At 42.0% G+C, this 21,513-nt stretch overlaps 1 protein-coding gene across 1 annotated transcript in view; it reads left to right on the plus strand.

Moving 5' to 3' along the window:
• The window catches only part of MTR (5-methyltetrahydrofolate-homocysteine methyltransferase), a 106,307-nt gene that overhangs the window by 54,283 nt on the left and 30,511 nt on the right, over positions 1 to 21,513 (plus strand). The window contains exons 15-22 of the mRNA XM_054981178.1: positions 2,378 to 2,563; positions 4,519 to 4,698; positions 6,517 to 6,633; positions 6,874 to 7,014; positions 11,808 to 11,897; positions 16,134 to 16,286; positions 17,648 to 17,755; positions 20,526 to 20,626. Of these exons, the coding sequence (XP_054837153.1) occupies positions 2,378 to 2,563; positions 4,519 to 4,698; positions 6,517 to 6,633; positions 6,874 to 7,014; positions 11,808 to 11,897; positions 16,134 to 16,286; positions 17,648 to 17,755; positions 20,526 to 20,626 (1,076 nt within the window). The remainder of the gene's footprint in view (positions 1 to 2,377; positions 2,564 to 4,518; positions 4,699 to 6,516; positions 6,634 to 6,873; positions 7,015 to 11,807; positions 11,898 to 16,133; positions 16,287 to 17,647; positions 17,756 to 20,525; positions 20,627 to 21,513) is intronic.

The raw sequence follows: 21,513 nt of genomic DNA on the forward strand, positions 1-21,513 counted from the left end.
TACCTCACCCAGACTCCCTCTCAGTCCACTCGCTGGCCTGCTCAACCTGTGCCACTCATCCCCTTTGATCTCCGCCATCTCCTCCTCCTTGCCTCTGCTCCGCTCCAACTCCACTCCATCGCTCCTACTCAACCCACCACCCCAGTGCTCTTCCAAGCCATCCTTTATTGGGCTTTTTCTCCCCGCCCCACCCTCCTTCCAGCAGGGTCCTGGGCTGCCTCAAGCCATTGCAGCTGGGGTAGCTGATCTGGCTGCATTGGCCAACAACAGCTGTGCCTTGTTGTCTGGCTGCCAAACCTCTCTGGCTAAGCTGATTGCTGAAGGCAGGCCCAGCTGTGGCCCCTTGGCTGGCTGCCCAGCTCCTCCTACAGAATGCCTGTGGCAGCTCCACCTGGGGTTGCTTTGCTCCTGGCATTCCCTGAGCCAGGTTATTGCCTTCTAGCTGGTGCATATTCTTGGGCGTGGCTCTGAGCTGTTGGGGCTGCTTCTCCTCCTCGTCAGGTAAGAGCTCTGTTTGGGCAGCTGCTGGGTCCCTATTCCTACTGCCTTTGCCCCCTCCCTCTGCTCTGCCTAGCCCCCTGTCCTCCCCCTGGAGGGTGGGGCTAGCTGGCCTCCCCTTGCCCCTTCTAGCCCTCTGAGGCTTTGGAACTTTGTCCCTTCCCCCTGGTACAGGCAGGTTCTGGCCTTGTTTGCTGCCCAGGGCGACTGAACAGCTGTCTCCCGGCTGCCTTCCATTGCTTCCTCTCAGCGAATCCGGGGGCTGTGCCTCAGACCCAGGACAGAACACAACACTTCTGTCTCTTTGTTTCTCTCTACACAAACACATACCAAACATTCAGAATTCACTTAAACATACTAATATTAGAAATAGTTTCTTCAGGGCACTGTGTGGTAGCTTTCCAGCAGCCTTTAAGCCCTCTTGTACTGTCTGTGCACTGGCAACACATGCAGAATATGTGAGAAGAGAGAAATGAAATTGTCTTCCAGGGAGAAAAATGTTTTCTTATTACACTCAGTCTGAAGCATCTTTTTTCCTATACCGAGCTGGCATGGGCCACTGTAATTTGGCAGGAATCTGCTTTGCTGAACGTTGTTTCTGCAGCTGTACTTTCTGTGTCCTTCAGAAGTGTCTGTTCATGATGAATATTGTTATGGGATATAGGAAGTCTTTTTGGATGATGTCATAGTCTGCAAAGAGCATTCTAAAATAAGCTATTGAAAAAGAAATAGATCTTTACTTCTATTGACCATGTATTATTGCGTGCTGCTGATTCGATGGTGACCTGTCAGTTTAAAATGCGTAGGACTATGTGCTTGTCTAATGGCATGTCTAGGGTTGTCCCCTCTGCTCTCAAAGATTCATGCAGCCAGTGGTTTAACTAGGGGAAGGAGAGTGTGAGAGCTGCCCCAAATTCAGCCCAGAAGGGTTGCAAGCACTGCTGCCTGGGAAGAGCCCCAATGTTGCTGCAGCACAGCCTGTTTACCTGAATGCAAACAGAGATGAGCTGGAAGGGGATATAGGAGGAGGCAGCATTGTGGCACAGACATCTTGCCCAAATGTAAGTGTCGGCAGGCTGGAAGAGGGTACTGTTTTCTTAGAAGAGGACAGAACTTTTTCTAAGACCGCTCACCTGTACAGGCAAGCTGGAAATGGTATTGAGCTGCTGATACAAGAGTGGCAATGACCTATCATCAAGGGTGCACTCCATTAAACTTGGCTTGGATGTAGTTATGCTACTACATGTAGCTCCCCTTTCACTTGAGCATTGCATTAGGACAAATGCACACAGCTATTCAGAATGCAGAATCCTTCAAATTTACATCTTGGTCACCCTGGGGAGCTGGTCTCTCCTGCCAGTTGTGGTTGTTGGGTTAGAGTCTTGGTAGCTAGAGCACAGAATAGCTTAAGTGTACAGATGCAGGGGAAACTTGTCATGCTGTATTTAGCCAGTTGGGGTAAACACACCCTGCTCTGGATTGCCAGCTTCTCACCTAAAGAGAGTCCAGATGCTTATAGCTGACCAGAAAGTAGCAGTAAGTTTGACAGGTGCTTATTGTTGCAGGAGAAGATATACCCTAGTGAACATCAGTTGATTCACCTATCATATGTCAAATACGCTCTTTGAAGCATTTAGCTTGCAAATATAACTGGAATTGCATGAAGTCTCTGTAGGTTTCACAATTATTTCCTTAAAATACAAGATGTGATCATTATTTTTATGTACCATTTTATGTGCCAGCTTTTTCTCAGATAGCTTTGCAAATGACAACACTGTTTTGACATCCCTCTGTTTATGCTACAGTGAATGCTGAGGAAATAAAAATGTTGATTTGCTTTAATAACGTCTAGGCTTTCCCCCCCCCCCACTGATATCAGGTGCCGCTCTGTATCGACTCATCAAATTTCTCCGTAATAGAGGCTGGGCTGAAGTGTTGTCAAGGCAAATGCATAGTGAATAGCATCAGTCTGAAAGAAGGTGAACATGACTTTCTGGCAAAAGCAAGACAGATAAAAAAATATGGAGCAGCTGTGGTAGTTATGGCCTTTGATGAAGTGGGTCAGGTCAGTACCAGTCTCTTAATGTGCTAGGTCATTAATACATTTTTTTATTTGCTACATTTGAACTTCACTGTACCTGTGGAAGCTAATATCAGTAACCAAGTCCTGATCTCAAGTAGAAGGGTCTTCAAAGCCAAGAGAGAGGCTTTTGCCCTCTCTTGAAACTTCTGCAAAGTTAGAGCCAGTCAGAAAGGGCATTCTCGAGAGTCCTGGGATAACTACTGAGAAGGCCTTACCACATGAGAAGGCCAGTCTGTCCTCCCTATAGGTAGCATTTGAAGTATGGCCTCTGGGGATGTTTGTGTAGGTTCATATGTGTGAGTGATACCCTGGACCTAGAAGGTTTAGGCCTTTTTAAGTTGAAGCCAGCCCAGCACCTTGAATTTAGACTTTATGCTAACTAGCATTTAGATTGATTATTCCCAGTCTGACTTTGATTTCATGAAAGTGTTGAGCTATTCTGTGGCCATTATTCCTCTGGCCAGTGACAGAGGCCAGAGTATCCTGTCCCCTCTCTTCTCCAGTCTCACAGCAACTTGCAGTTTTAACAGGCTTTTTTCTGGAGGAGAGGGAGAAGCAACCTTTAATGGAAGTGATCTACTTTGTCTTTGGTCAGAGCCTGGGAACCAGCTGGACTTCCCATGCTATGATGTTATTTATTTGAAATATCTATTCTGCCTTTCTGCCCATTTAGGATCCCCAATGCAGCAAAGAGTGAGAAAACATAAAACCAATTTTGTTAAAAGTAATACATACACTTATATAACAATAAAAAATATCAACAGGAAGCAGGGTCAGTAAGGAAACACCAAATGAATCAAAAAAGCATTCACCAGCTGGTGAAAGAAGGGTAAGACAAATCACCCAGGGTAAGGAATTCACAGTTTTGATGATGAAACCAAGAAAGTCCTTTCTCAGCTTGCCGCCTGTCTCACTTCAAATAATGGGAACACTCTAAGCAAGGTCTCCAAGACTGGGTAGGTTCATACTGGAGTAGGTGGTTCTAAAGGTTTGCTGATCCAAGCATACCAGCATGTTGAATTAGGCTTGCAAGACAATTGGAAGCCAGTGTAGATGAAGTTAAGATAAGAGTGATTCGGTCCCTACAACCCATTACAGTCAACATTCTTGCAGCAAGATTCTGATCCCGTTGTAGTTTCCAGACACTTCAAAGGCAGCCCTACCTAAATGTATTGTGCTAATCTAATATAGATATTATTTCGGAGTGCACCACAATATTATGATCTTTTTAATGCAGGAAAGGCTGCAGCTAGCTCACTGGCCAAGCTGGTGAAAGCCATTCCTCATTTAGGGGGAATTACAACCCTATCTAAAATAATCAGCTTAGTATCACATGTCAGTCCCTCTGCCCACTTGTAGTGCCTCTGTCTTGTTGGGAACAAACATCAGTTTTTTAACTCTCATCCATCTCAAAACTGCCTCCAGGAACCAATTCAAGATTTCCATAGCCTCCCTGGGAACTGCTGGAAATGCAAGAGAGTGCTGAGTATCACCCACATATTGCTGACAACTCGGGCCAAACCTTTGGGGACCTTATCCCACTGATTTCAAGTATATGTTAAAAAGCTTGGGGGTTATGATGGAGCCTTGTGGGACCTCTAAGGCCAAGCAGCACCTTCTATATCCTGCCTTTCAGGTGGGCCAAAACCACTATGAAACAATACCTCCCTGTACCAACCTCAAAATGCAGTCCAGAAGGATCCCATGACTGATGATATCAAAAATCTCTATGAGGTCTGGAAGAATAATGAGGGTCATTCTTCCTCTGCCATCCACGGGTGACCAAGGGCATTTCAGTCCCATAACGAGGGCTGAAATCAGATTGGAAAGAGTTTATTTTATTTAATCTAGATTTCCAATGCTGTTAAAGAATGCCTGACTTGGCCTGTCACATGTTAAAACTATGTTTTCCTTCCCTTGCTCATTTTATGTTTTAGGCCACACGGACAGAAGAAAAAATTTTGATCTGCCACAGAGCCTACCACCTTCTGGTGAGCAAAGTGGGCTTTAATCCAAACGATATCATTTTTGATCCCAACATTCTGACCATCGGTACAGGAATGGAAGAACATAATCTGTATGCTGTTAACTTTATCAATGCAACTAAAGCCATAAAAGTGAGTCCAGGTTGTTTTTTAGCATGGGGCATTTTTGTTCTTCTGCATTTGGAAAAGAAAGAAGCAGAATGTAATGCATCAGAATATCAGCAGCGATTGAATGGAACAATATTGCTCTCTGTACTTTAGTAGGTCATTATCATTCCTTCCAATAACAAAAGTAAGATAAATGTAAATCGTATTCTAAAAATAACACAGACCATTAACAGTATGATAAGTATACTTATAGTAATTAAATGGAGCAGTAGTCACAAGTTACTGGTACTTTAGCCAAAGGCCTTTGAAAAGCCATGTGAAAACTGCCTCATTTAATTAGCATATTCCATTATTGTCAGTGTATCCTGTCTCTGACTACTATAAACAGGATTTTCTTGAGTCTCTATTGAATCTGTGTTGGGATACCCATAATTTGAGGGGGGAATGCAGTTCTTTCTGTCTTTTTGTTTGGGTGTATGATCTTGCATCTTTCTAAAGCCAAGTAGGAGGAAAAGACAGGTTAACAGTATTTCCTTATTTCATTTAACTGCACATCATCCCTATCAGACAAATTAGTATTAGGATTGGACAGATCATAAACATTCACATTGTGATTCATGTGGGTATAATATATTTATTTGTGCATACACATGCAACCTGCTGATTAATCTTCTTTGCAGGAATGTTGTAATATATGAAGTAATCTTGAGTTGCATTTTGAAGGCTTGAGCTGGATTTCCATTGTTCCAGGATAATTTTTTTCTGAAGTGACATGGAATTCACTGCCACAGGAGGTGGTGACAGCTTTAAGCATAGACAGTTTCAAGAGGGGATTGGATAAACATATGGAGCAGAGGTCCATCAGTGGCTATTAGCCACAAGGTATAGATGGAACTCTCCGTCTAGGGCAGTGATGCTCTGTATTCTTGGTGTTTGGGGGGGCAGTCAGTGGGAGGGCTTCTAGTGTCCCTTCCCCACTGGCAGACCTGATGACACCTCTTTTTTTGGCCACTGTGTGACACAGAGTGTTGGACTGGATGGGCCATTGGCCTGATCCAACATGGCTTCTCTTATGTTCTTACGTACTTGTCTTTATGCTTGTGTAGATACATCTGATGCTAGTGCAATATAAATTACATGTTCTTTGTTTAGTGAATGGAATGTACTTACATCATGTAAGAAAGAAATGGAGTAAATGTTCCAATTAATAGATAGACTTAACCAGTTCCCATTTTGAAGGATTTTCAGATACACGTGTGTGTGTGTATGAAAGAGAACATTACACAATCTGAGATTTAAAAATTCCAACAGAGATTAAATTCTCTGTGTGACAAAATGCAAAAAAACCCTGAATGATGGCCTGCGTTCCAAGGCATTTGCCACAATATAGTTCATCCTTCTATCAGTATCCTCTTCAAATTGGCAATGACATATACTATAGTTATATGTTTCTAGGGTGTCCAGACATTGCCAGAGCTTGGTTCCTGTTTGCCATTCAAGACATGCTTAATAATACTAAATAATATTAAATTATAATAATAACAACAACAGCATGCTTATATACCACCCTTCTGGTCAGATTAGTGCCATGCTCAGAGCAGTGAACAAAGTCAATATTATTATCCCCACAATACATCTTGGGCTGAGAGGAGTGTTTTAGCCAAGGCCACCTACAGAGTTTATGGTAGTAATGGGAATCAAACTAGCAGATTCACAACCCAACCACTTAACCATTATGATATAGCAGCTTGCGTAAGTCCATTAATGGCTCTTACACTTTTTATAGGGAAGAAGGCTTTATGACACTTATGAGTTTGCTAATACTTCACATGTTGTTGTTAGGAAACACTACCTGGAGCCAGAATAAGTGGAGGTCTTTCCAATCTGTCCTTTTCCTTCCGAGGAATGGATGCTATTCGAGAAGCAATGCATGGTGTTTTTCTTTACCATGCAATTAAGGTAAATGTATGCATTGCAACCAAAATATCATGTGATCAGAATATATATGTTCAGAATATATAAACATCTACCATTCTGCTCAACTAAGGGCAGTGTGTTCTGTCAGTGTAAGGTGCCTTCTGCTGAGTCAAGAAGCTTCTCCACTGGTGGGACTTGCCTTGCATCCTTGGAACGTGCCATCCTTAGGTGAGCAGAGTTGTAAGATATAACCCTGTATCTTCTTTCACCTTGTTTACTCAGTCTGGAATGGACATGGGAATAGTGAACGCAGGAAACCTGCCAGTATATGATGATATCCATAAGGAGCTTTTGCAGTTATGTGAAGATTTGATTTGGAATAGAGATCCAGATGCGACAGAGAAGCTTTTGCGTTATGCTCAGGTAACTTCTGTGTCTTGTGTTCATTATTTTCAAATTGGACATGAGCCATAACATTCAAGCGCAGATGCTGGAAAAATTAAAACATGTTTTCATGAATTGGTTTTCCACAGTAAGTTGTATAATCTGTTTTGCTAGATTCAGAACACTCACATACACATTAAATGTGTACATGTTCATGTATTGTCATGTACATATTATGCTCATGTATTGTCCAAGGTAAGCTATTTCTCCCTGGTTAGGGACAGCTTAGAGAGGTACATCCCCTGGGAAATATGGCTGTGTCTCAGCAAAGCTGGAACATAGCATAGTTGGACATCAGAACTGAAGCCTTCACTTCAGTATGCCCTGCCTTTCTAGAAAAACATTCATTTTTCTGTCACAGGATGACAATGACAATAAATGGTGATGCTTAGGCCTCTTTTATGGCCTCTGTGTCCTGAGAATAGATTAGCTTTCCCTGGACCTGGGTCTGAAAGTGAATTAAAAGGCCAACTTGATATCTCTTGGATATCCCTTTAGCATAATCAGCCTAACAGACGAGGGAGTTCCCTGGAGGGAGGGAGCGTGCTCTGGACTGTTCCCAATCAAGCCCTTGAACTTGAGTGGTGGCAGGCAGTTAAGGCCCTTGCCTGCCCCAGGATTGAAGGGATCAGGATGGAAGGAGGATGTGTGTATGGGGTTGGAGGGCTCCTTGGATAGGACCTCTGTCCACAGCAGAAGGTCTGTATAACCCCACCTCTTCCTGTGACACAGATAGAAACAGAATTCCAAAAGGTGATAAAAACTCCCTGCACTTTCAAAACTGGAGAGAAAGAGAACACTGGGCTATCTCCCTGATTGTCCAGCTCTTCACAGAAAGAGACTTTTGACATAGGGAAGCATTCAGTGCTGCAGTTTCCTGTCAGCATTCTTAAATACCAGTCTCTGGTACATACCAGATAGTGATTGTAATGTCCTTGTTGAATGAGCATTTGTCCCAAAGGCAGGAAGAATCTTTTGTTAACTTAGATAATTTTTGCTATAGATTAAGGACTCTTGAATAAGAGATTTATTTATTTATTTTATTTTATTTATACCCCGACCTCCCCACAGATGGGCTCAGGGCGGCTAACAACATTCAAAAAATACATTAAAAGTTACAAATCCATAAAATCAATAATAATTTTTTTAAAAGTCATTAAAATAGTCCAGGAGCAGGCTATTTAAACAAATATTAGGAGTCCATATATGGGCATAGCAGATAAAGTCACCACCCCTTTGACAAAACTCAGCCTGTAGGGAGAAGAACTTCTAGGCTTCTTCCAAGCTGCTTCTCTCCTTGTCGAGGCTGTGCTTGGAACACTGACAGCTGAAGGGGCAGGTGTCCTCCTCACTAGAGCCTGTGCCCCAAATCTGTTGGAAGGACAGCAGGTTCAGCGTTCGTGGGTTGCTAGAAGTTTGTGTGCGTGGTTTCTCTTTTTCTAAGGTGCCTTGGATCTATATAGGGAAAGGTGGAGTATACGTTTAAATAATGAATGCCCCCCCTTTACCCAGGAGTTGTGCATGGGCCCAGGCCCTCAAATTGTCCTCTTTTTTACTGGGCAGTAGCTACCTCTTGCTTGTACATACTTCCAGTGTTCTAGATGTTTGGAAAAGAACTATAACAATACGATTGCAAGTGCTCTGTGAATACATTGAGGCTTTTTAAAACTTGCTTTTATATCTAGGTAAGGCAACATACAGATCAATGGGAAAGGATATCTATATAATTTAAGTGGAGGGTAGGAGTTGACTGTAGTGAAAAGCACAGAGTATCCAAAGTCCTCATTAAGAGCTTTGTTAAAAAAATTTGTCTTGAAGTTAAAGAAAAAAGGCAAAACATGATGTGAGGTATAAAAGCATGAGGGGATAAGGAAAAGCAAAGCATAAATGTAGAACAAAGGGAAATTTTTTTTCCTGTGGACTGTGGAATTTATTTATATACACCTATTCTTCATTATGTATATAAATAAATTCCACAGTCCACAGGAAAAAATTCATTTCTTTGTTCTACATTTACGCTTTGCTTTTCCTATCTTCATTGTCCGGCAGAAGCGGGTTCAGGTAGCCAGCTCAAGGTTGATTCAGCCTTCCATCCTTCTGAGGTCGGTTAAATGAGTACCCAGTTTCCTGAGGGTAAAGTGGAGATGACTGGGGAAGGCAATGGCAAACCACCCCGTAACAAAAAGTCTGCCAAGAAAATGTTGTGATGTGACATCCCCCCATGGGTCAGTAATGACTCGGTGCTTGCACAGGGGCCTACCTTTATCTTTATTCTTCATTGTGTGGAAGACTTTCAGGCTGGCTGTCCTTAGAGGCAGGTCACTGTTCTCCATGTACAAACAGGTAATTGAGCCAGAGATGGATGCGCTTGAGACCCATAGTCTAGTTGAAGTAAGCATTGATTTGATTACAGGAGTCGTAGTTGCATGTTTGCCCCAATGACTAGATTGACTTTCACATAGTTTTATGACATCAGATAAATGTGAAAGAAGGCAAGCAGGGACAACAGTCAAAGCCCTTTCCCAAACTGAGCAAAACAGGATGAGCTGCTCTGTTAAGCAGATTAAAAGTTCTAGATCTGTAAGGCTTTTGATTAATTTGCAATTCATTATGTGACATAACATAAAACTATAGCCATCAGGAGCTGTAATGAAGCCAAATTAATTTGTTATATTTGTGAAATGAATTGCCACTACGCTGGTCAGGGATAAATTTAAATTAAATTCCCAGAGGGAAAAAAATCATAACACTTCAGTTCTTTCAGCATTTCTTTTTCTGGTGTTGGAGCATTTGTGTTTTGATGCCTCCCCTCATTTGGAAGCAAAAATCTTTAACTTCTTGGTTGTTGTGGGTTTTCCGGGCTGTATTGCCGTGGTCTTGGCATTGTAGTTCCTGACGTTTCGCCAGCAGCTGTGGCTGGCATCTTCAGAGGTGTAGCACCAAAAGACAGAGATCTCGTGTCACTGAGAGATCTCTGTCTTTTGGTGCTACACCTCTGAAGATGCCAGCCACAGCTGCTGACGAAACGTCAGGAACTACAATGCCAAGACCACGGCAATACAGCCCGGAAAACCCACAACAACCATCGTTCTCCGGCCGTGAAAGCCTTCGACAGTACATCTTTAACTTCTTGTTGCAGAACAGTAAGCAGTCTGTTCTGATCAGATCGGGATGAGTGCCTCCATATGTTGTGAAGGTGGTTTGGGAATGGATCAATGGAGACTATATCTGAATTGGTAGTCACTGATCAACATGGTAATGGAATGGTTGGTTTTGATCTAGACCACTCTAAAATATACCTCAGTACCAGTGTGCCACTTTACTATGCCTGCACATATGCATATTAAAAAGTCGTGGCCACCTGTAGCCAAGATTTCCAGAGTTAGAACTGGGTGTCTCTCACTGGATGTCACAACCAGGAAGATTTTTTTTAAAATTATTTCTTAATTGGCTCAGGAGTCTGAGTATAATATCCTGTATCATATCTAGTGCAGTGGAAAATAAACTGTTGGTACTTTCACTTGCAGTAGTTGATAGTACCAGTGGCTAGTTTTGCTTCACTAGTTTGAAAATTTCTGCTGCGTCCCATTTAGGGATGAGACCAGATTTTGAAAGCTATCTGTTTGAGTCCCAACATCCCTGTTTTGATTTTGCTTCTTCCTTGTGTGAAATGAAGCTAAAAGTCTTGATTTTTGTATTAGTTTCTCTCCTTGTACCAATTTCAACATTATTTTACACCAGTTACATATAATGTCAAAATGGCATGTAAGAGAAACACATGAATCACCAATGATAGCACCAAGGTTGGGGTCAATTTAAATTCATAACTGACAACATATGAATTGGGGGAAAATAGAACAAAAATATGCCATATTGGTATATCTCTAGTCAAAACTCAGATGTGGTGGGGATGTACATGCTGTTGTGGCAAGGGACCCACATAATTGGCTGCTTGTCACAACAGGGATGTCAGCTGTGAGTGGCTATTGACAGAAAGTGAGTAAGGCATCAGTTTTATAGCATGCCCTTAGCTTCAGAGCACATAAAGGGTCAATCTACGCTCAAACATAAGAGAATAGGGTGATCTCTTAGAAGTATCAAGTTAAAGAAAGTTAGCCACTCTAATGTGACCTACAAATCCAGTAGAATGTAGTGGTTCGAGTGTCAGATGAGAAACTGGGAGACTCACGTTCAAATCTCCACTCTGCTATTGGAAGCTTGCTGAGTGATTTTTGGCCAGTCACCATGTCTGAGGGCCAAGCTACAAGTGACAAATGACACTTGAACAGCAAGTGGATTGAGTGGAGTGCAAGTGAACAGGGAGAAATACACTTGCCTTTCAAGTGTCATTCGTCACTTGTAGCTTCGCCCTGAGTCTTACCCACCTCATAGGGTTGTTGTGTGTATAAAATGGAGAATGAAATTGTAAGCCGCTTTGGATTGTGAAAGAAGGTGGCTATAAAAAAATTAATTCCATCTGTGGTCATACTGTTAAAGAATACCAAGCAACCTTCTATCCCCTTACCCTTCATGTAAGTTCTCTGAACACTTAGTACAGAAAAGCATTCTGCTCTGTATCTTATCCTGCTTAAGCCACAGAACTCTCTCTTGCTATTCTTGAATATTTGAATTGGCTCTTAATAGCATTCAAAGGTTCACCGTGGCAAAGTTTGAAAGCAGCCAACTAATACACACTTTTTTTCCTGGTTAAAAATACATAGTTTGGGCAACAACAACAAAACCCTTTTTAATTTGCTGTATCTCAATTCCAGACTCATGCTCAAGGAGGAAAGAAAGTGGTTCAGACTGATGAATGGCGAAATGGCTCAGTAGAGGAAAGACTAGAATATGCACTGATCAAGGTGAATTTCTATGCATGTTTCCATATCAAAGCCAGCTGGAATCAAAATATGATACCCATTAAGTTTAATTCTGTATGCTTTCTTACCCATATTATTAGCAAACTCTTGAAATCACTAAAAATACAGCAAACTTTGGAAGTAGCTTGTTTTTAAAATTACCTCTATTCCTTGGATGAAGAATTGCTTAAAGAGAAGGTTGTTAGATTGCAGTACATTCTCACAGTTTGGGGTTCTCAAGCTATTAGTTTGTTACCTCCTTGGATTTCTTGTTGCAATACACACAGACACTTCCTACAGGTATTCAGATGATACATATGGAACCTAATTTGTGACGTGTCTCATCTCAAAGAACAAATATAGATGAATATTAAAGATCACAAACTGGTATATCCCACGATATTACACAGATCAGCTTTCAAAGTCTCAGCAACCTTTTGAACCATAGATAATAAAATGTGGAGTATCAGTTCACCCAAGGCAGACTTGCAATAACTGCTTGCAGATTCCTAGATTCCTGTCAAACTGTATATCAATGCTAAATGTGGCATCCACACGAGGTCAGGCTTTTCTTTACTGCTGGTGCAGTTGCAGATAAAGCCTAGTGGCAACAGGAGTATCACATAGCAGATATCCTTACCTCTGAGTATGGTGGGTGGCCACTGCTGGGAATTGCCTTTCCCCTTATCTCTGCCAGGGAAGGGACTAGGGATTAGAGACTGTAAAAAAAAATGAAAGCTGGGAATTCCAAGAACCTGATAAATATATTGTTACAATGATATATTGCTGTATTCTCGTGGCAGTTTTTTAAAAAATAAAAAGACCCATGTGAATAGGAGGAGATGGCTGCTGGAGGGACAGGGTCAGGGAAAAGGGCTGCTATGTAGGTGAAAAAATATGAGTTTTCCTACCCCCACAAGCAGCCATCCAGACTTTACTGCTATCTTTCCTAAAACTTTGGAGCAAAGCAGATTTGTGAAAGATTAGAGTACAGCTGTAGAAACTCCAGGAAATGCGCAAATGCACCGCAATGTTTTAGGGAAGTAGGAGGGGAAAACCCTGCTTCACAACAGCATTGAACCTGGGACAAATCACCCATGTGGAAATGGTCACAAACAACTGCTGGCTTGGGATCTGCTTGCCACCTCTTCACCCAGGCATCACAGTTGACATTGGAGTGGCTTGCTACCTCCATGGCAGGGGCCTGAGGCATCTCACCACCACCACGCTCAGCCTCGGAGTGGTTTGCTACATCTAGCGGCTTGCCTCATCCTCACCTGAGGTATAGGTTAGCTCACAGCCTCCTCGTTGCCTGGGACTCAGATGTTTTGCTGATGCTGCACCTTGGGTTCATGCGCAGACCTACAGCAACTGTTTATGGGGCAATTTAATCTATCCAATTAAATTTTTCTTGGCTTTCAGATTTTCTGCAACCCTAGAGAATCACATAAGGTTGCTGAAACATCTGTTTTGTTCCCAAGTGGCCCTGATCCACAGGTTTAAGTATCTGCAGATTGGGAGTTTGGGCTATTAGTATATAAGATATGACATTGGTCACCATAGGCTTAACAGATTGAAACTAATAGGCCAGTTTGGTGTGGTTATTAACTGGTTTCACTTTTCATTAACAGTACTGAGCGTATCTTAAATTACCAGCGTGTGAAGAGAGGTATAAATGGGTGGCCTGTTCCATTGGTCTCCCTCATGAGAGCTCCTTAACAGGCCAATAACTTTTGCAGAGTGCTAACATCTTAGCATGGGAATAAGGGACTGCAAGAGAGTTTTGCTCACTTCTCCTCTAGCACAAATGAATCAACCAGTCAGCTTTGCTGATTGTGATGCATGTGAGGGTATTTGCTCAGTGGAAGAGCCTCTGCTTTGCATGCAGAAGGTTCCAAGTTCAATCCCTGGCATCTCCAGTTAAAAGGATCAGGTAATTGATGTAAAAGACCTCTGCCTGAGACCAAGGAGAGCCACTGCCTGAGTAGATAATAGTGACCTTGGTGGACTAATGGTCCAATTCAGTATAAGGCAGCTTCATGTGTTCTTGTGTCTGATTGGAATGGCAGAAGGAGGCGGCACTGGGTGGGATGCATCTTGATAAAGGCACCTTGCACAAGTAGTTGCTGGTGGATGTCCTGGACAAATTTCCAGGGTAGTTGGGATTTGGCAGCAGTAACAGGGGAGCCAGTGTGGTGTATTCACTAGAATGTCACATTAGAATCTGAGATACCCAGGTTCAAATCCCCACTCTGTCACGGAAACTGTGTGACCTTGGGCCAGTCACACACATGCTCTCAGCCTAACCTACTTCACAGGATTGTTGTGAGGATAAAATGGAGAAGAGGAGAATGATATAAGCCATTTTGGGTCCCCATCAATGTTCCCTCTAAGCTTTGCAGTGTTGTGAGCTAAAAATCTACTTTGTGAGCCGAAACAACAACTTTTATTAGAGTGCACCTCCTTTAAAAAAAATTACAATCAAATTGTTTTGATTACAATCAAAACAATTTAACGATAAAAGCCATTAGGTGAAAAGGCCACAAAAATGGATATGTCCATGCTGATTACAAAGGGGTAGTTGTATTCATCTGTTGCTACAAAATAAAGCAGACACACAATGGCACCTTAAAGACTAGCACATTTATTTCAAGATGAGCTTTTGTGAGTCAATGCTTACTTCTTCAGCCTCCTTCTGCACCAAGGCCAAGTTAAATGATGCCTTCACCGTGGTGGTGGCTGAGACGCTACCTCCTCTCCTCCGCTCCCTGGGGCTGAGGGGATCTTAGCGATTTCAGGCTTCATGGGTCAGGCCAGACCCGATCACTCAGCTCTGCTCTGTTCCCCAGCTAGAGAGCCAGTAGTGGCTGGAGGTGTTCTCTGGCACCACCCTGGGGGCCAAACCAGCCACATCCAGGAAGGGAGGAGAGAAGTGGGATGAGGCTCCATCCCTGCTCCATCCCTATAGGACCCACCTGCAGATGATGGCTGACTGGGAGGGCGGGGCTGTCTGAGGGTTAGTATCTGTGAGCTACATCTGAGAAGCTGTGAGCGGAGGAGTCAGAATCTGTGAGCGATTGCTCACGTGCTCACATTAGCGGGAACACTGGTCCCCATTGGTGGGAAAGGTGGGGTATAAATGATGTAAATATATGAAATAAACTGTAGGGTCCTTGTGCAGGTGATCTGCAAGGATGTAGGATCTGGAGGAGACTTGAGGGAGTGTTGAAGGAAAAAAGAAAAGGGGGGAAGAAGATATATTTAGATTTATATCCCGCCTTCCCCGCGAACAGGCTCAGGGTAGCTCACATCAATAAAAGTCCGTAAATGGCTTTAAACACCAGAACCAACACTTTGAACTGAATCTGGAACTTGACTGGGAGCCAGTGCAGCTAGCACAGCACAGGATTGATATGTACTTTAAACAGAGTCCCAATAAGGAAATGCACTGCTGCATTCTGGACCAGCTGTAACTTCTGGGACAAACTCAAGGGCAACTCAGCCCTTTTGCCCCCTGCCACCACTTGCCTGGATGGTGGGGGAAAGGCAGGAAACAGGCCTCCCGGGTGCACTCCCGGGGGCTGGCAAGATAACATCACTGACATCATTGTACCGCCCCGCGAGTGCTCCTGTGCTTCGCAGTGGGCTGATTTTGGCCCCAATCAGGCCCATTTGGGGTCCAAATTGGGCCACAGCAAAGTGTGCGCATGCTCCCCAGCCTTGCGTGATGACGTCACTTCCAAGAAGTGACACACCATCACACTGGTGCGGGGTGTCCCAGAGCACCAGGAAGGCAAGCGCTGGGTCTCCCCTCCCACTGGGAGGGTAAGGGGACCTGGCAACCTTAGTGAAGAGCAAGTTACAGTAGTCTAACCTGGAGGTGACCATTGCATGGATTACGAAGCCAGGTCCTGGGATGAGAGAGAGGGCATTAATTGCCTAACCTGCTGAAGATGAAAAAATGGAAATCTGGCAACAGCTGTGACCTGGGCCTCTATTACTTTGTCCTGCTTACTCCACTCTTTGTAACTTTTTTGCATCTTGACTTTTGTTACTGTAATATAAATGTGTTTAATTGTGTATTGGTTTTGACGTGTTGGATGTTTACAATATCTATATCCTGCAGCTATTTCTGTTTTGTTAGCCACCTTGAGTTTGTGGAGATAAGGCAGGGACATAAATAAAATTGTATCTGAATTACACGCTATAGTGCATTAATATTATATTTGTGTTTTCTAGGGCATTGAGAAATATGTGATTGAGGACACAGAAGAAGCCAGAGTGAACAAAGACAAATATCCCAGACCTCTGAATATAATTGAGGGGCCTTTGATGAATGGCATGAAAATAGTTGGTGATCTTTTTGGGGCTGGCAAGATGTTTCTGCCTCAAGTAAGGAGAGCAGGGAAAGGCTTCTATTGTCCTGCCACAGGGTATCTTGGAAAAGGGACAAATAGATATAAAATACATCCAAACTAGGCTACACCAATAATGTCTTCAGTCCAGAGGCCAGATCAATTTCTATTCTCAACAGTTCAAGAAATTAGGGATATCCTAAATTATGGAATGGATGTTGCTTTCATCATTCTTCATAATGATTGGTTGTTTAGCCTTACATGTAGTGATTTATCTACCTTCCCTAAGTGAATAACAATTCTTTTTGTTTAAATTTTTGAACTAATTTTTATTTGAAAATAATAATAAATAAAATAAGCCTCATACACAATAGAAGTAAAAATATGACAACAATTGTGAGAAATCTACACATAAGCATCTATAAAAGGTTTCTAAATATCTAAAAATATCCATTTTTGGATATAAAGTTGCATCCATTGAATTATGAGAGGTGGACAGTTGTCTCTCCAATGTTGTAATGTAAGTCTTTTAGCTACAGTAGGGGCGTGTATCCATCAGTTAGGTTCCAGCCAAGTAGTTTAAAAGTACATAAACAAGACAAAAAAGGTGTAATAGATTTTACATTTTCCTGTAATAAATATATGTATTTTTGTATATTGATTTATACAAAATTTTGTTTGATATATATCAATTTTGTTTGGGTTAAGCCCCCACCCCCCACCTCCGCCTGCCACGTTGTAGTTGTGAATATGGCCATTCCACAGAACTTGGCAAGTCAGATCTAGGCCTCAGCTGAGAAAATGACAAAAACTCGTCATTGTCACCTATCAGTTGATACAAAGTAAAAATGTTATTCATTCAGTGAATTCTGACTGGGCAAGTAACTTGATGAATCCATTGCACAAAATGTCCTCTGATACTCAGGCAGATACCAACAGGCTGAGCTGCTACCTGCTGCATTAGTGTGTATTTTTTAAAAAGAAATTCTATTCGTTCATACTTTGGAAATGTGTTCATAGTTCGGCTGCTTCCTTTTGTGTGTTTAATTCTAGGTCAAACCAGTAGTATTTTGTAGGCTCTGCAACAATTTAGCAAACGTTACTGCTTCCTGACCGCTGCACTGCTCAGCTTATGTAGGCTGGCAACTATCTCGGGAACAGTTTGATCAAAAACATTGGCCATGTTCTTTAGCAAAAGCCCTCCATAATGATTGAAATAACCCAGAAAGATGAAAAAGGATGGGATGGAACAGCAGGGAGGCCACGTTAATAAGGAAGGTAGTTTAGAGCTTACTGGTAGTTCAGCACTGAGTTTTGAGTGACTCTATTGCTGAGTTGCGTTTATTACCTTTAATTAAGCAGTTCAAAAGCTGTAGTAATTTTGATCTGTCTGTTCAGGTGATTAAGTCAGCTCGAGTTATGAAGAAGGCGGTTGGTCATCTCATTCCCTACATGGAGAAGGAAAGAGAGGAAATGCGTGCGTTGACAGGTAGCACAGAAGATGATGTAAGTTGCGTACTACGGTGCTAGGTTATGACTAATTGTACAGTATGGTGCAGAATTGTTCGGACTGTCTACTGGTTATTCTGTGGACTTCTCACCAAACAACTTGAGATATGCTTAGATGGGTGGATAAAAACAGAACTTCAGTTGGGGATGTGTGTGCCTGTGATGGCTTCCTTCCACTTTTTAAAAACTTAGCTGCTTCTTTTAAGCTGAAAAACTGCCCTGTGGTGGAGGGAAGGGTATCTAACAGTCATACAGACACCATGCCAATCTGTGCTCTTTCTGCTTCATACTGGCAAGATTTGTTCCCTCCTAAGTTTGTTCCACAAGAGAAGATGGTATGTGTGGCAACAATATGTTGAGTGTTCTTTGAAGAGTAGAATTGCTCCTGCTTTTATAGGTGTCCATGAGCATTCCTTGAGTAGTACATGTCAACTTGATATATAGCTGCTGTGTATTTGAAAGAACCTGAGGATCGGTCCTGCTACAAAAGGTTTCATCCCTAACAAGTATGGAAAATGAAATAACAGCCGTTTTTGTAGTGGAAGTGGTTGTGGAGGTTGCATTGGATTTAGTAACACACTGAGAGTTTTTGTTGCTTTTGGAGTCTGGCGAGAGACCAGAGTACAGTAAGGATGGGGCAGAGGAAGCTGTTGAAAACATTTAAAAATAATCTACAGCTACTTCAGGAACATGTTTATCCAGAGAAGGGGAGGGAGAGAAAGTGAGTGTGGAATTAGGCCAATCCTGTATTACTGCTTGCTGCTACTTGGTGCATGCTACAAACTCGTATGGCAATTCTAGATGCTGCTATTGCTAGTTAAAACACACACACACACACACACACACACACACACACACACAGAGGGTGGTTCTGTTAGTCATTAAATGCTTATTAATAATGAGAGAACATTCTGCCACCCAGTCCTAAAATAAGATGCCTATCTGCTGGCATTCTCTCATGTACAGTTACCCCCAGAGCAGTAAACACAATGCCAGAACAACAGCAGATATAGAAGACTGGTTATTATGTTTTAGAATGAGTGGCTGTGTTTGCAGGCTTGTGCCAGAATCGAAACAAAAAGCTATTTGGTTCTGTTCCCAGTATTAAGAGTACTCCAATTCATTAAATGCCTGGAATCTTCTTGTTCTGATGTAGAAGTCATCTTAAAATCAAATGCATGCCCTGGTCCACAGTGCAGCTCTGTTTGGAGTTCGGCACTTTTTCTATTGCTTTAGTCCTTCCTATTTCCTAGTTTTAGGACTTCCATCAGCAGTTATATCTAGAGTCATGTCTACACCATTCCATTATACTTGTTCATTCTTTTCAGCCTGTTTATGTGAATTTGCCTCTCTGCTCCAGCCATATAAGCTTCTGTATGTTTATGAATATAATACAGTATAATGTGAGATAATGCAGTCACTTGACATGGTTTTCAATATTTATTTTCCCTAAACATCAACATTTTAGGAAGAGAGAAGAGATTAATCATTATGGTAAACACATTGGCACTAGGAATTATTTTAAAAAGACAAAGAAAGATTATCAGAAACCTAAAGGGTCTCTTAGGATTTAACTTCACACGATAACAGTACATCCGTGCGCTTAACCTGGGAAAGCTTGAAGTACTGATTTTAAGAGCTAAAGGGGAGCACAGGTGGTGAAGAGTGACGAACTCTTTCTGCCCTTCCCATGGTTTACTTCCCTACAGTCTGATACCTCCCATTCAGGCTTCAATATCAGACATGAACCAAGGCTTGGACAAAAATGTCTTAGGAGAGAGAATCTGGGGGAAGGGGTTTATTTCTTTAGTTAACTTATATACTGCCTCCTCATCATATTTAGTGCATGAAGCAGTTTACAACATACAGCTTTCTTCATCTGTATGTCCCTTTCTTCCTCAAAACTAGGCCCCATCTACCATTTTGTATGTAATTGGGACAGCCCTAAATTGAAATAAACAGATCTGCGCCTTTGCAGGTAGTTTAACCCTTACTGAGGGCATTTGCTGGAAGTAATTAACTAAGTCACATACAAGTTAGTCTCTCCCAGACTGCTGTACCTGTTGAACAAGACAGTGGAGCAAGATGGAACCCTGTACTAGTGACCTCAACAAGTTGGCATCTACTTCTGTTCTGTTAAGTAGGTCATTGGAATGGTTCCATGTAACTGAAGGAACCAGATTGCTGCTGAATAAAATAGCTCTGTGAATAATGGATTGTCTACTAATGTCACAAGTTTAGTATCTGTCTTGCTGTGCCATTCTTTAAGAAGTCAGAATTCTGCATCTAGAAAAAGTAAAGCATTGAGTTTGATCCAATGAGACTTTAAGTTAAATCCAGTGGCTTTGTTTGAGGAAGTCACTGAATCCATCTTAGTGGAAGGAAGTCACTGGAACCAACCCTTAATATTGGATCAGCTGGCATCCCTTTGGCAGAATATATAGAACACGACATGGCTTACTTGGTGAAGTCTGAATGTGTTTAAAGTGGTCTCCCTTCCTCGTACATTCTGCTATCTTGTGGCATACTGTAATTTGGTTTCATCATAAGCTGTATCAGTGGGTGGCCCTGGGGACACCTTCCACCCTTTCCTGAATTTGGTAATAATAGATGCACACGTTCAAAGAATTCTGCTATATGATTCTTGAGGATTTATTTCTGCTTTAAACAGCTGAAAATAACCGTTGTTGAAGTATACTAGCCATTAATACAATCTAAACTATTCAGATGTGAAATCATCAATCCTGAAAATGTTTAATTCTCACAGAATCCTTATAATGGCACTATTGTGTTGGCTACAGTGAAAGGTGATGTGCATGACATCGGCAAGAACATTGTGGGAGTCGTTCTGGGCTGCAATAATTTCAGGTAATGAGCCAGAACTCGTACCCTTGCTTGTTGTCTTATTTATTTTATTTAAAACATAGGTATGCTGCCTTTCTACCCAAATAGAGTCCCCAAGGCAGCAAACATTAAAAGATCTTTAAAAAATTAAAACAACATTTTAAAACAATTTAAATATAAAAGAACATTTTAAATGTAAGAACAATTCAATAAGCACACACAAGACACAACACAAAGAACAGAGAGGAAGGCCAATAACAGTTATTGGGGGTATGACAAAACAAACAGAATTAGAATTATTTCATTTCATATTAAAATAAATATTGAAATACTTGAATAAAAAAGTACTGAATGAAGCGGAAGAGAATGTCGGTAAGCCAGAACTTTGTACATTTGACTTAAGCACATTCTTTTTCTAGTTTGGAAACAGTGGGTTGGATCCTCTGATCGGTCAATGAAAGGCACTGATGGTCTCTGATCTTCTCAGCTTTCCCCTTCCTCCAGCAGCCATTTCTGATCCTGGGAAAGTTTATTCCAGGGCCACAGGATCATTTTGGAGTTATAGCCATGCAGGTCATGTGGCTGCAGTGAGGTAAGAAAAAAGGGCAAAATTGCTCCCTCCTGCTATTCCATGATCAGAGCTCCACTGATGGAAAAGGAAGAAAGGTGTGATCTTCCCCTTTTTCCCCTTCCCACTTCAGCCTCTCAGCCTTGGCCACGGGAAAAAGGTGAACGCCGTGAAGATCAGGGATCCTAACAGAGCCATGCACAGACCTTCCTCTGGATCCAGCCTCTAATAATATTTTCACTGGAACTTTTGTTGTAGTCATAAAGTATAGAAAATTTTATTTTTAACTGAAAGTGGAATTTAAAACAGCTGTTAATTTAAAACAGCTGTACAGTTTTTTTAA

This window comes from Eublepharis macularius, chromosome 1 (genome assembly GCF_028583425.1).
Source record: "Eublepharis macularius isolate TG4126 chromosome 1, MPM_Emac_v1.0, whole genome shotgun sequence".
Lineage (NCBI taxonomy): Eukaryota > Metazoa > Chordata > Lepidosauria > Squamata > Eublepharidae > Eublepharis > Eublepharis macularius.